At 42.3% G+C, this 16180-nt stretch overlaps 1 protein-coding gene across 5 annotated transcripts in view; it reads right to left on the minus strand.

The window, feature by feature from the left end:
• Positions 1–16180, minus strand: part of LOC124131221 — a 32511-nt gene that overhangs the window by 11903 nt on the left and 4428 nt on the right. For all 5 annotated transcript variants that reach the window (XM_046494332.2, XM_046494333.2, XM_048395178.1 and 2 more), the window contains 3 exons: positions 14170–14298; positions 10466–10540; positions 7418–7556 (listed from right to left, as the gene is read on the minus strand). In XM_046494332.2, the coding sequence (XP_046350288.1) occupies positions 7418–7556; positions 10466–10540; positions 14170–14298 (343 nt within the window). The remainder of the gene's footprint in view (positions 1–7417; positions 7557–10465; positions 10541–14169; positions 14299–16180) is intronic.

Raw genomic sequence — 16180 nt, forward strand, 5'->3', positions numbered from 1 at the left:
CACTTACATTCTGATGTCTGTTGTCTCTCAAGAAGTGGACACTTACATTCTGATGTCTGTTGTCTCTAAAGAAGAGGACACTTACTTTCTGATGTCTGTTCTCTTTGAAGAAGAGGACACTTACTTTCTCATGTCTGTTGTCTTTGAAGAAGTGGACACTTACATTCTGATGTCTGTTGTCTCTCAAGAAGTGGACACTTACTTTCTGATGTCTGTTCTCTTTGAAGAAGAGGACACTTACTTTCTCATGTCTGTTGTCTTTGAAGAAGTGGACACTTACATTCTGATGTCTGTTGTCTCTCAAGAAGAGGACACTTACTTTCTGATGTCTGTTGTCTATCAAGAAGAGGACACTTACATTCTGATCTCTGTTGTCTCTCAAGAAGTGGACACTTACATTCTGATGTCTGTTGTCTCTCAAGAAGTGGACACTTACTTTCTGATGTCTGTGGTCTCTCAAGAAGTGGACACTTACATTCTGATGTCTGTTGTCTTTGAAGAAGTGGACACTTACATTCTGATGTCTGTTGTCTCTCAAGAAGTGGACACTTACATTCTGATGTCTGTTGTCTCTCAAGAAGTGGACACTTACTTTCTGATGTCTGTTCTCTTTGAAGAAGAGGACACTTACTTTCTCATGTCTGTTGTCTTTGAAGAAGTGGACACTTACATTCTGATGTCTGTTGTCTCTCAAGAAGAGGACACTTACATTCTGATGTCTGTTGTCTCTCAAGAAGAGGACACTTACATTCTGATGTCTGTTGTCTCTCAAGAAGTGGACACTTACATTCTGATGTCTGTTGTCTCTCAAGAAGTGGACACTTACATTCTGATGTCTGTTGTCTCTCAAGAAGAGGACACTTACTTTCTGATGTCTGTTCTCTTTGAAGAAGAGGACACTTACTTTCTCATGTCTGTTGTCTTTGAAGAAGTGGACACTTACATTCTGATGTCTGTTGTCTCTCAAGAAGAGGACACTTACTTTCTGATGTCTGTTGTCTCTCAAGAAGAGGACACTTACATTCTGATGTCTGTTGTCTCTCAAGAAGTGGACACTTACATTCTGATGTCTGTTGTCTTTGAAGAAGTGGACACTTACATTCTGATGTCTGTTGTCTTTGAAGAAGTGGACACTTACATTCTGATGTCTGTTGTCTCTCAAGAAGTGGACACTTACTTTCTGATGTCTGTTCTCTTTGAAGAAGAGGACACTTACTTTCTCATGTCTGTTGTCTTTGAAGAAGTGGACACTTACATTCTGATGTCTGTTGTCTCTCAAGAAGAGGACACTTACATTCTGATGTCTGTTGTCTCTCAAGAAGAGGACACTTACATTCTGATGTCTGTTGTCTTTGAAGAAGTGGACACTTACATTCTGATGTCTGTTGTCTCTCAAGAAGAGGACACTTACATTCTGATGTCTGTTGTCTTTAAAGAAGTGGACACTTACATTCTGATGTCTGTTGTCTTTGAAGAAGTGGACACTTACATTCTGATGTCTGTTGTCTCTCAAGAAGAGGACACTTACATTCTGATCTCTGTTGTCTCTCAAGAAGTGGACACTTACATTCTGATGTCTGTTGTCTCTCAAGAAGTGGACACTTACTTTCTGATGTCTGTTCTCTTTGAAGAAGAGGACACTTACTTTCTGATGTCTGTTGTCTCTCAAGAAGTGGACACTTACATTCTGATGTCTGTGGTCTCTCAAGAAGTGGACACTTACATTCTGATGTCTGTTGTCTTTGAAGAAGTGGACACTTACATTCTGATGTCTGTTGTCTCTCAAGAAGTGGACACTTACATTCTGATGTCTGTTGTCTCTCAAGAAGTGGACACTTACTTTCTGATGTCTGTTGTCTCTCAAGAAGAGGACACTTACTTTCTGATGTCTGTTCTCTTTGAAGAAGAGGACACTTACATTCTCATGTCTGTTGTCTTTGAAGAAGTGGACACTTACATTCTGATGTCTGCTGTCTCTCAAGAAGAGGACACTTACTTTCTGATGTCTGTTGTCTCTCAAGAAGAGGACACTTACATTCTGATGTCTGTTGTCTCTCAAGAAGTGGACACTTACATTCTGATGTCTGTTGTCTTTGAAGAAGTGGACACTTACATTCTGATGTCTGTTGTCTTTGAAGAAGTGGACACTTACATTCTGATGTCTGTTGTCTCTCAAGAAGTGGACACTTACTTTCTGATGTCTGTTCTCTTTGAAGAAGAGGACACTTACTTTCTCATGTCTGTTGTCTTTGAAGAAGTGGACACTTACATTCTGATGTCTGTTGTCTCTCAAGAAGAGGACACTTACATTCTGATGTCTGTTGTCTCTCAAGAAGAGGACACTTACATTCTGATGTCTGTTGTCTCTCAAGAAGTGGACACTTACATTCTGATGTCTGTTGTCTCTCAAGAAGTGGACACTTACATTCTGATGTCTGTTGTCTCTCAAGAAGAGGACACTTACTTTCTGATGTCTGTTCTCTTTGAAGAAGAGGACACTTACTTTCTCATGTCTGTTGTCTTTGAAGAAGTGGACACTTACATTCTGATGTCTGTTGTCTCTCAAGAAGAGGACACTTACTTTCTGATGTCTGTTGTCTCTCAAGAAGAGGACACTTACATTCTGATGTCTGTTGTCTCTCAAGAAGTGGACACTTACATTCTGATGTCTGTTGTCTTTGAAGAAGTGGACACTTACATTCTGATGTCTGTTGTCTTTGAAGAAGTGGACACTTACATTCTGATGTCTGTTGTCTCTCAAGAAGTGGACACTTACTTTCTGATGTCTGTTCTCTTTGAAGAAGAGGACACTTACTTTCTCATGTCTGTTGTCTTTGAAGAAGTGGACACTTACATTCTGATGTCTGTTGTCTCTCAAGAAGAGGACACTTACATTCTGATGTCTGTTGTCTCTCAAGAAGAGGACACTTACATTCTGATGTCTGTTGTCTTTGAAGAAGTGGACACTTACATTCTGATGTCTGTTGTCTCTCAAGAAGAGGACACTTACATTCTGATGTCTGTTGTCTTTAAAGAAGTGGACACTTACATTCTGATGTCTGTTGTCTTTGAAGAAGTGGACACTTACATTCTGATGTCTGTTGTCTCTCAAGAAGAGGACACTTACATTCTGATCTCTGTTGTCTCTCAAGAAGTGGACACTTACATTCTGATGTCTGTTGTCTCTCAAGAAGTGGACACTTACTTTCTGATGTCTGTTCTCTTTGAAGAAGAGGACACTTACTTTCTCATGTCTGTTGTCTTTGAAGAAGTGGACACTTACATTCTGATGTCTGTTGTCTCTCAAGAAGAGGACACTTACATTCTGATCTCTGTTGTCTCTCAAGAAGTGGACACTTACATTCTGATGTCTGTTGTCTCTCAAGAAGTGGACACTTACTTTCTGATGTCTGTGGTCTCTCAAGAAGTGGACACTTACATTCTGATGTCTGTTGTCTTTGAAGAAGTGGACACTTACATTCTGATGTCTGTTGTCTCTCAAGAAGTGGACACTTACATTCTGATGTCTGTTGTCTCTCAAGAAGTGGACACTTACTTTCTGATGTCTGTTCTCTTTGAAGAAGAGGACACTTACTTTCTCATGTCTGTTGTCTTTGAAGAAGTGGACACTTACATTCTGATGTCTGTTGTCTCTCAAGAAGAGGACACTTACATTCTGATGTCTGTTGTCTCTCAAGAAGAGGACACTTACATTCTGATGTCTGTTGTCTCTCAAGAAGTGGACACTTACATTCTGATGTCTGTTGTCTCTCAAGAAGTGGACACTTACATTCTGATGTCTGTTGTCTCTCAAGAAGAGGACACTTACTTTCTGATGTCTGTTCTCTTTGAAGAAGAGGACACTTACTTTCTCATGTCTGTTGTCTTTGAAGAAGTGGACACTTACATTCTGATGTCTGTTGTCTCTCAAGAAGTGGACACTTACTTTCTGATGTCTGTTCTCTTTGAAGAAGAGGACACTTACTTTCTCATGTCTGTTGTCTTTGAAGAAGTGGACACTTACATTCTGATGTCTGTTGTCTCTCAAGAAGAGGACACTTACTTTCTGATGTCTGTTGTCTCTCAAGAAGAGGACACTTACATTCTGATCTCTGTTGTCTCTCAAGAAGTGGACACTTACATTCTGATGTCTGTTGTCTCTCAAGAAGTGGACACTTACTTTCTGATGTCTGTGGTCTCTCAAGAAGTGGACACTTACATTCTGATGTCTGTTGTCTTTGAAGAAGTGGACACTTACATTCTGATGTCTGTTGTCTCTCAAGAAGTGGACACTTACATTCTGATGTCTGTTGTCTCTCAAGAAGTGGACACTTACTTTCTGATGTCTGTTCTCTTTGAAGAAGAGGACACTTACTTTCTCATGTCTGTTGTCTTTGAAGAAGTGGACACTTACATTCTGATGTCTGTTGTCTCTCAAGAAGAGGACACTTACATTCTGATGTCTGTTGTCTCTCAAGAAGAGGACACTTACATTCTGATGTCTGTTGTCTCTCAAGAAGTGGACACTTACATTCTGATGTCTGTTGTCTCTCAAGAAGTGGACACTTACATTCTGATGTCTGTTGTCTCTCAAGAAGAGGACACTTACTTTCTGATGTCTGTTCTCTTTGAAGAAGAGGACACTTACTTTCTCATGTCTGTTGTCTTTGAAGAAGTGGACACTTACATTCTGATGTCTGTTGTCTCTCAAGAAGAGGACACTTACTTTCTGATGTCTGTTGTCTCTCAAGAAGAGGACACTTACATTCTGATGTCTGTTGTCTCTCAAGAAGTGGACACTTACATTCTGATGTCTGTTGTCTTTGAAGAAGTGGACACTTACATTCTGATGTCTGTTGTCTTTGAAGAAGTGGACACTTACATTCTGATGTCTGTTGTCTCTCAAGAAGTGGACACTTACTTTCTGATGTCTGTTCTCTTTGAAGAAGAGGACACTTACTTTCTCATGTCTGTTGTCTTTGAAGAAGTGGACACTTACATTCTGATGTCTGTTGTCTCTCAAGAAGAGGACACTTACATTCTGATGTCTGTTGTCTCTCAAGAAGAGGACACTTACATTCTGATGTCTGTTGTCTTTGAAGAAGTGGACACTTACATTCTGATGTCTGTTGTCTCTCAAGAAGAGGACACTTACATTCTGATGTCTGTTGTCTTTAAAGAAGTGGACACTTACATTCTGATGTCTGTTGTCTTTGAAGAAGTGGACACTTACATTCTGATGTCTGTTGTCTCTCAAGAAGAGGACACTTACATTCTGATCTCTGTTGTCTCTCAAGAAGTGGACACTTACATTCTGATGTCTGTTGTCTCTCAAGAAGTGGACACTTACTTTCTGATGTCTGTTCTCTTTGAAGAAGAGGACACTTACTTTCTCATGTCTGTTGTCTTTGAAGAAGTGGACACTTACATTCTGATGTCTGTTGTCTCTCAAGAAGAGGACACTTACTTTCTGATGTCTGTTGTCTCTCAAGAAGAGGACACTTACATTCTGATCTCTGTTGTCTCTCAAGAAGTGGACACTTACATTCTGATGTCTGTTGTCTCTCAAGAAGTGGACACTTACTTTCTGATGTCTGTGGTCTCTCAAGAAGTGGACACTTACATTCTGATGTCTGTTGTCTTTGAAGAAGTGGACACTTACATTCTGATGTCTGTTGTCTCTCAAGAAGTGGACACTTACATTCTGATGTCTGTTGTCTCTCAAGAAGTGGACACTTACTTTCTGATGTCTGTTGTCTCTCAAGAAGAGGACACTTACTTTCTGATGTCTGTTCTCTTTGAAGAAGAGGACACTTACATTCTCATGTCTGTTGTCTTTGAAGAAGTGGACACTTACATTCTGATGTCTGTTGTCTCTCAAGAAGAGGACACTTACTTTCTGATGTCTGTTGTCTCTCAAGAAGAGGACACTTACATTCTGATGTCTGTTGTCTCTCAAGAAGTGGACACTTACATTCTGATCTCTGTTGTCTCTCAAGAAGTGGACACTTACATTCTGATGTCTGTTGTCTTTGAAGAAGTGGACACTTACATTCTGATGTCTGTTGTCTCTCAAGAAGTGGACACTTACATTCTGATGTCTGTTCTCTTTGAAGAAGAGGACACTTACTTTCTCATGTCTGTTGTCTTTGAAGAAGTGGACACTTACATTCTGATGTCTGTTGTCTCTCAAGAAGAGGACACTTACATTCTGATGTCTGTTGTCTCTCAAGAAGAGGACACTTACATTCTGATGTCTGTTGTCTTTGAAGAAGTGGACACTTACATTCTGATGTCTGTTGTCTCTCAAGAAGTGGACACTTACATTCTGATGTCTGTTGTCCCTCAAGAAGAGGACACTTACATTCTGATGTCTGTTGTCTCTCAAGAAGTGGACACTTACATTCTGATGTCTGTTGTCTCTCAAGAAGAGGACACTTACATTCTGATGTCTGTTGTCTTTGAAGAAGTGGACACTTACATTCTGATGTCTGTTGTCTTTAAAGAAGTGGACACTTACATTCTGATGTCTGTTGTCTTTGAAGAAATGGACACTTACATTCTGATGTCTGTTGTCTCTCAAGAAGAGGACACTTACATTCTGATGTCTGTTGTCTTTGAAGAAGTGGACACTTACATTCTGATGTCTGTTGTCTCTCAAGAAGAGGACACTTACATTCTGATGTCTGTTGTCTTTAAAGAAGTGGACACTTACATTCTGATGTCTGTTGTCTTTGAAGAAGTGGACACTTACATTCTGATGTCTGTTGTCTCTCAAGAAGTGGACACTTACATTCTGATGTCTGTTGTCCCTCAAGAAGAGGACACTTACATTCTGATGTCTGTTGTCTCTCAAGAAGTGGACACTTACATTCTGATGTCTGTTGTCTCTCAAGAAGAGGACACTTACATTCTGATGTCTGTTGTCTTTGAAGAAGTGGACACTTACATTCTGATGTCTGTTGTCTTTGAAGAAGTGGACACTTACATTCTGATGTCTGTTGTCTCTCAAGAAGAGGACACTTACATTCTGATGTCTGTTGTCTTTGAAGAAGTGGACACTTACATTCTGATGTCTGTTGTCTTTGAAGAAGAGGACACTTACATTCTGATGTCTGTTGTCTCTCAAGAAGAGGACACTTACATTCTGATGTCTGTTGTCTTTAAAGAAGTGGACACTTACATTCTGATGTCTGTTGTCTTTGAAGAAATGGACACTTACATTCTGATGTCTGTTGTCTCTCAAGAAGAGGACACTTACATTCTGATGTCTGTTGTCTCTCAAGAAGAGGACACTTACATTCTGATGTCTGTTGTCTTTGAAGAAGAGGACACTTACATTCTGATGTCTGTTGTCTCTCAAGAAGAGGACACTTACATTCTGATGTCTGTTGTCTTAAAAGAAGTGGACACTTACATTCTGATGTCCGTTGTCTTTGAGGAACTGAGCAAAGGTCTTCATTTGCCAGCCTGCAGGAGTTTCAAAGTTTTTAGGTGCGAGGCCCAGTTCCCTGAACTGAATCAATTTGCTGCGGTTGTGGTCGCGGACGTTGATGCTGAGAAGCAAACAAGGAAAAAAGAGAATGTTCAGTGTTTCTTGACAAATCTCAAACACAGATTAGCATAACAGGTTTGTCTGGCAAAAACCAACACAAATAATGTCATAATCTATGAGACTGCATCGTCATACAAACATCACAATCAACATCATCACAATAAACATCATCATTATCTCCATTATCATGATCACAAGGATTATCCAGGACATTTCTATCCCGCAGAGAAAGTCTCCCCTGGTCCAAAACCAATGAGACCAAGATATATATAGTTTGGTGTGTGATGAGATTTACTAATTATCAGACACATTTCGTCTTCAAACAGAGGAAACTGTATTTGATTTTCGTTATTGGTACTAAAATTATGTTGCAATTAATGTTACTAGATAACATAGATATATCCTCACATATACTATTTTCGAACATGAATTATTCCACTGTGATTATTTAAAAATATGTGTATATTACTGGATTATGTGCATTGTCATTTGAAATGAAATACCAATTACATTATTAATTTATTATTTAAGTATTTCTGTTCATTGTCGACTTCAGGAGGAATTATTCGGGAGTACAAGTATAGATCGTTCAGCAGGTGTGTTTACTACCATCAGCTGTTCATTTCGTTGGCCTGGGGGAGATAACAATCTGCAGGTCAAACATTTCTAGGTCTTTGACAATGTGTGTTTAGATCATACTTTAATACATTCAAAGTGATGACATGAAATAGAGACATTCCAGAATATGATGAAAAAGTGCTTTAGTCAATTTCACCGTCTATTTTCATCTAAATTGTATACCAAATAGAAGGAAATATTATGGAATTTTCAATTAATTAGAAGTTACAGTTCATCATACAATGATTATTGCTCCAGGTTCACTCTCTGGCTTAATTAGCAACAATTAAGTCATTTATTTCCTGCAGTAGCCGGTGGAGCATCCAGAAGATGTTGAGTACCCGGAAGTTGATAAGATTGTTGACATTCATGATGTTAATGAGTTAGGTTTGAATGATAAAGTGACATTTTTAAAAAAAATTATGGACCAAACTGGAAGCAAACATATCTGGCATATTCTAAACTCTTAATTCAACTTGCTGTTTGGCCACTTGAAATTGTTCAAAATTTGTCATTCTTGCACAAGGATATGTTCGTGAAAACTCTTCCACCAGTGCCGTCTTATCTAAAATATGATCGTTTGTGATCTGAACTTTATATATCATTAAGGAGAAAGAGTATGTATACCTATCATAAAGTATCTATCTAAATGAAAATTAGCCTGTGTTTCCTGTGTTTTGAACTTCTGGTTGGATTTAAGTGAATATGTTCAATAACTTTGTAGATCACTGTTTGAAATGGAATAAGATTTTTGTGCGCTTCCAAAGTGTTTATGTTGTAAACACAAACACTTGTTTTGCCAATCAGGGATCAACAATGTTGTGCACTCCATCCTTATCAGCTGATGCAAAGCTCCATGCAGCAATATAGAAATCAGTTATCCACAGTAAGAGATAGCATGCACAGTTGCGAGTATGAAACTAACCGTTTACAACATTTTCGATTTTTGTAGGAGAAAATGAGAGTGCCAATTGATGCAGTTGGAACTATTGAAAGTGTAATAGTTTGATGTATGAGATTTTCGATTGCACTGAATGAATGTTGCTGCGATATCTATGACAACTATGCGAGAATATCGTAGAATTGCCACCTTAGACAATCCCTGTGATCATCAACATCATCATCATCATCATCATCATCATCATCATAACAGAAGCCATCATCATCAACACCACAACTTTGTCAAGCCTGTGTTTTACCTGGGGTCATAGACAAGTACTCGACATCCATATATCTTAGAGACAGTCATCATCATCATCATCATCATCATCATCATCATAACAGAAGCCATCATCATCAACACCACAACTTTGTCAAGCCTGTGTATTTACCTGGGGTCATAGACAAGTACTTGACATCCATATATCTTAGAGACAGTCATCATCATCATCATCATCATCATCATCAACACCACAACTTTGTCAAGCCTGTGTTTTACCTGGGGTCATAGACAAGCACTCGACATTCATATATCTTAGAGACAGTCATCATCATCATCATCATCATCATCATCATCATCATCATCAACACCACAACTTTGTCAAGCCTGTGTTTTACCTGGGGTCATAGACAAGCACTCGACATTCATATATCTTAGAGACAGTCATCATCATCATCATCATCATCATCATCATCATCATCATCAACACCACAACTTTGTCAAGCCTGTGTTTTACCTGGGGTCATAGACAAGCACTCGACATCCATATATCTTAGAGACAGTCATCATCATCATCATCATCATCATCATCATCATCATCATCAACACCACAACTTTGTCAAGCCTGTGTATTTACCTGGGGTCATAGACAAGTACTCGACATCCATATATCTTAGAGACAGTCATCATCATCATCATCATCATCATCAACACCACAACTTTGTCAAGCCTGTGTTTTACCTGGGGTCATAGACAAGCACTCGACATTCATATATCTTAGAGACAGTCATCATCATCATCATCATCATCATCATCATCATCAACACCACAACTTTGTCAAGCCTGTGTATTTACCTGGGGTCATAGACAAGTACTTGACATCCATATATCTTAGAGACAGTCATCATCATCATCATCATCATCATAACAGAAGCCATCATCATCATCATCATCATCATCATCATCATAACAGAAGCCATCATCATCAACACCACAACTTTGTCAAGCCTGTGTTTTACCTGGGGTCATAGACAAGCACTCGACATCCATATATCTTAGAGACAGTCATCATCATCATCATCATCATCATCATCATCATCAACACCACAACTTTGTCAAGCCTGTGTATTTACCTGGGGTCATAGGCAAGCACTCGACATCCATATATCTTAGAGACAGCGTCGTCAAATTGCCAATCCGTGCCAATACTGGAAGAGATGCGAGATTCAGAAAATTAGTCAGATTCAGGGATGGAAATTATCACTTGCCCCCGGTTCAGACAGGCCAGGGATAGGTTGATCACAGGACCATGTACAATCAGGACCCCATTATGCCAGCAGTATTTGCTGGATTAATGAAATGAGATATGTTACTTCTCCATTCAACCCTTGCATTTTTTAAAACTTAAAACACCAATGTATGTGTAAGGCTAAAACCTGTCAGGAAGGCAGACTCTTGAGGTTTTAAGGAAAATTATATTTGAACACTTGCAAATCTTTGATCCAAGCTGATTATATCAGACGTAGACAAAATCAGTCCAAAACAAACTGATGAAAGGGCCAGTAAAGAGGAAAATAGTTATAGTGAGTGAGTATGGTTTTACACCACTTTTAGCAATACTCCAGCAATATTTTGGTGACGGACACCAGAAATAGGCTCCACACATTGTACCCATTTAAGGAATTGAACCCAGACCTTTGGAGTGGTAGGCCAACACTTTAACTACTAGGCTACCTCTACCCAACATTATAACATTATGTTTAGGGTAACATGAGACTATGCCACCTAATTCTCCCCAACTGTAATGCATGTTTAATACATAGTTTAACATTAATGCAGTGAATGCAACCTGGTTCAAATATGTTTAGTTTGTTTGTTTGTTGTTTATAGCCGCACACAGCAATATTCCAGCTATAAATCACCCGAAACAGTACAGATGACACAGCTGCAGGAGGTCCATTGGAGGGGACATAGACATTCCACCCTCACTCACTCACCCAAAGGAGTACACAAGACATGGATGTTTGAGGCCCATGGGGGGAGACATACAGACATTCCACCCTCACTCACTCACCCAAAGGAGTACACTAGACATGGCTGTTTGAGGCCCATGGGGGGAGACATACAGACATTCCAGCCTCACTCACTCACCCAAAGGAGTACACCAGACATGGCTGTTTGAGGCCCATGGGGGGAGACATACAGACGTTCCAGGCTCACTCACTCACTCACCCGAAGGAGTACACCAGACATGGCTGTTTGAGGCCCATGGGGGAGACATACAGACGTTCCAGCCTCACTTACTCACCCAAAGGAGTACACTAGACATGGCTGTTTGAGGCCCATGGGGGGAGACATACAGACGTTCCAGGCTCACTCACTCACCCGAAGGAGTACACCAGACATGGCTGTTTGAGGCCCATGGGGGGAGACATACAGACGTTCCAGGCTCACTCACTCACTCACCCGAAGGAGTACACGAGACATGGATGTTTGAAGCCCATGGGGGGAGACATACAGACGTTGCAGCCTCACTCACTCACCCAAAGGAGTACACGAGACATGGATGTTTGAAGCCCATGGGGGGAGACATACAGACGTTCCAGCCTCACTCACTCACACACTCACCCGAAGGAGTACACGAGACATGGATGTTTGAAGCCCATGGGGGGAGACATACAGACTTTCCAGCCTCACTCACTCACACACTCACCCTAAGGAGTACATGAGACATGGATGTTTGAAGCCCATGGGGGGAGACATACAGACATTCCAGCCTCACTCACTCACCCGAAGGAGTACACCAGACATGGCTGTTGGAAGCCCATGGGGGGAGACATACAGACGTTCCAGGCTCACTCACTCACTCACCCGAAGGAGTACACGAGACATGGATGTTTGAAGCCCATGGGGGGAGACATACAGACGTTCCAGCCTCACTCACTCACCCGAAGGAGTACACCAGACATGGCTGTTGGAAGCCCATGGGGGGAGACATACAGACGTTCCAGGCTCACTCACTCACTCACCCGAAGGAGTACACCAGACACTGCTGTTGGAAGCCCATGGGGGGAGACATACAGACGTTCCAGGCTCACTCACTCACTCACCCGAAGGAGTACACCAGACATGGCTGTTTGAAGCCCATTGGGGGAGACATACAGACGTTCCAGGCTCACTCACTCACTCACCCGAAGGAGTACACTAGACATGGCTGTTTGAAGCCCATGGGGGGAGACATACAGACATACCAGCCTCACTCACTCACCCGAACGAGTACACGAGACATGGCTGTTTGAAGCCCATGGGGGTGACATACAGACGTTCCAGGCTCACTCACTCACTCACCCAAAGGAGTACACGAGACATGGCTGTTGGAAGCCCATGGGGGGAGACATACAGACATTCCAGGCTCACTCACTCACTCACCTAAAGGAGTACACGAGACATGGATGTTTGAAGCCCATGGGGGGAGACATACAGACGTTGCAGCCTCACTCACTCACCCAAAGGAGTACACGAGACATGGCTGTTTGAGGCCCATGGGGGGAGACATACAGACGTTCCAGGCTCGCTCACTCAACCGAAGGAGTACACCAGACATGGATGTTTGAAGCCCATGGGGGGAGACATACAGACGTTGCAGCCTCCCCACTCACCCGAAGGAGTACACGAGACATGGCTGTTTGAGGCCCATGGGGGGAGACATACAGACGTTGCAGCCTCACTCACTCACTCACCCGAAGGAGTACACAAGACATGGATGTTTGAGGCCCATGGGGGGAGACATACAGACGTTGCAGCCTCACTCACTCACCCGAAGGAGTACACGAGACATGGCTGTTTGAGGCCCATGGGGGGAGACATACAGACGTTGCAGCCTCACTCACTCACTCACCCGAAGGAGTACACCAGACATGGCTGTTTGAGGCCCATGGGGGTGACATACAGATGTTGCAGCCTCACTCACTCACTCACCCGAAGGAGTACACAAGACATGGATGTTTGAAGCCCATGGGGGGAGACATACAGACGTTCCAGGCTCACTCACTCACCCGAAGGAGTACACTAGACATGGCTGTTTGAGGCCCATGGGGGGAGACATACAGACGTTGCAGCCTCACTCACTCACCCGAAGGAGTACACGAGACATGGATGTTTGAAGCCCATGGGGGGAGACATACAGACGTTGCAGCCTCACTCACTCACCCGAAGGAGTACACGAGACATGGATGTTTGAAGCCCATGGGGGGAGACATACAGACGTTGCAGCCTCACTCACTCACCCGAAGGAGTACACGAGACATGGATGTTTGAAGCCCATGGGGGGAGACATACAGACGTTGCAGCCTCACTCACTCACCCGAAGGAGTACATGAGACATGGCTGTTTGAGGCCCATGGGGGGAGACATACAGACGTTGCAGCCTCACTCACTCACTCACCCGAAGGAGTACACCAGACATGGATGTTTGAGGCCCATGGGGGGAGACATACAGACGTTGCAGCCTCACTCACTCACTCACCCGAAGGAGTACACGAGACATGGATGTTTGAAGCCCATGGGGGGAGACATACAGACGTTCCAGCCTCACTCACTCACTCACCCGAAGGAGTACACGAGACATGGCTGTTGGAAGCCCATGGGGGGAGACATACAGACGTTCCAGCCTCACTCACTCACCCGAAGGAGTACACGAGACATGGCTGTTTGAGGCCCATGGGGGGAGACATACAGACGTTCCACCCTCACTCACTCACCAAAAGGAGTACACGAGACATGGATGTTTGAAGCCCATGGGGGGAGACATACAGACGTTGCAGCCTCACTCACTCACCCGAAGGAGTACACGAGACATGGATGCTTGAAGCCCATGGGGGGAGACATACAGACGTTCCAGCCTCCGTCATGCTGGTGTCCGAGGCGCTGGTCGTTGTTACACTTTACATCCTTGTTCTCCAGAAACCTGCAGCCCAAAACAGTGATATTCATCAAACATAAGTCGGCTGGGCATTAGAAATAAGTAATCTGGAAATCATTTGCTATGGAAATCTTTAATACAAAACACCACATGATGACAAAATGATTTTAGTTACATTCATTAAGGCCAGCTCTTATCTAAGAAAATCTCAGTTGACCATTTTTTGTCAATGCTATTTTCAACATCAGTTTCAGAAGAGGGTATTAAGGGGAAGTAAGTGTATCTAACCATGGCAAGTTATCTCCCCTTTGACCAACAATAACCTCCTGAATACCACTGACAACAGTGTAAAGGGTAATAATGATTATTGAATTCATGTACCTAATTACTGTTTGTCAAATAGTAACAATTGTTGTTTGTTTGTTGTTTCATGCCAGACTCTGCAATATTCCAGCTATATGACAGCAGTCTGTAAATAATCAAGTCTGGACATGACTATCCAGTGATTGAAATCATGAGCATCGATCTATGCTATTGTGATTGATGACATGCATCAACCAAGTCAGCAAGCCTGACCACCCGATCCCGTTAGTCACCTCCTATGACATGCATGGGTTGATGAAGACCAAGTCTAACCTGGATCTTGACGGGTACATCTACAACTACACATGCACCTACTGTTACTAAACACCGACTGACGTGAGTTACCCTTTCATAAGGCTACTACCTACTTTAAACAATAGCACATGCAGAAGTAGCTATGATCTTTGGTAATCTCCACAATAGGGTGCAGCAAAACTTTCCAGATGCAGTTAATGTTAGTGTCAGACACTTGCAAAAATTTCACAGTGCAGAACTTTCCAAAGTTACAGTAGATAAGAGGCTGAAGGCTTCTTAACACGTACGACGACAACACATCAGTATATTGTTTGGAAATCATGTGAACCGTGCAACACGTTGCCAGCCTGGGGCCCCGGTGTCTTACCGGGAAATCAACCTTTGGGATTACAGCATGTTTTGCTTTGATGTTCTGATGTTAATAGGCATTACTTAGAAGTTTACAGATGACAAAGTAGAGACAATTTATGGATAACAACTTCTTTATTTACTGTAATTGCGACATTTCAGAAGAGATCCTTATACTGTTGCCAAGCAAGGCTAGGGCTTGTTGGCGAGGAGGTGTTGGAACTTCTTGATGTGGTTGGCCTTGGTCTTGGTGTGTAGTTTGTTGTTGGCCTTGGTCTTGGTGTGTAGTTTGTTGTTGGCCTTGGTCTTGGTGTGTAGTTTGTTGTTGGCCTTGGTCTTGGTGTGTAGTTTGTTGTTGGCCTTGGTCTTGGTGTGTAGTTTGTTGTTGGCCTTGGTCTTGGTGTGTAGTTTGTTGTTGGCCTTGGTCTTGGTGTGTAGTTTGTTGTTGGCCTTGGTCTTGGTGTGTAGTTTGTTGTTGTGTCTCGGGGACAATGCGGAATGAGGAGAAGGTGTCGGGTTGGAGCATTGAGTTGAGCTGGTTGATATGGTCAGAGATGTCTTTGAGGGAGATTGCCTCGATTTTGAGGTGATGTCGGATTCGTTCAGTGACAAGGCATTGAGAGGAGGTGTGAAGGATGGCTCTGGCAGCAGGGGAGTTAATGGGGATCTGATCCTGCGGCCTTTGGGGAGGATGTGTTGATCTCTGCATCTCACGAGGGAGGTGAGGTGGTTACTGGTTTGAATGTGTTTCTTCTCTAGTCGAGTGAGGCTGTTTAGAGTGTTGATTGCGATGTCTCCATGTAGACAATGGATGAACTGGTTGAGAGGCATCACTTAGAAGTTGACGGATGACAAAGTGGAGACAATTTAGGATAGCAACTTCTTATTTACTGTAAAGGCGACATTTTTGTACATATCTTTATACCGTTGTAGACGACAGATGAATTGTTTTAGAGGCGTG

This window comes from Haliotis rufescens, unplaced genomic scaffold (genome assembly GCF_023055435.1).
Source record: "Haliotis rufescens isolate VD_foot unplaced genomic scaffold, xgHalRufe1.0.p SCAF_14, whole genome shotgun sequence".
In the NCBI taxonomy this organism is placed as follows: Eukaryota; Metazoa; Mollusca; class Gastropoda; order Lepetellida; family Haliotidae; genus Haliotis; species Haliotis rufescens.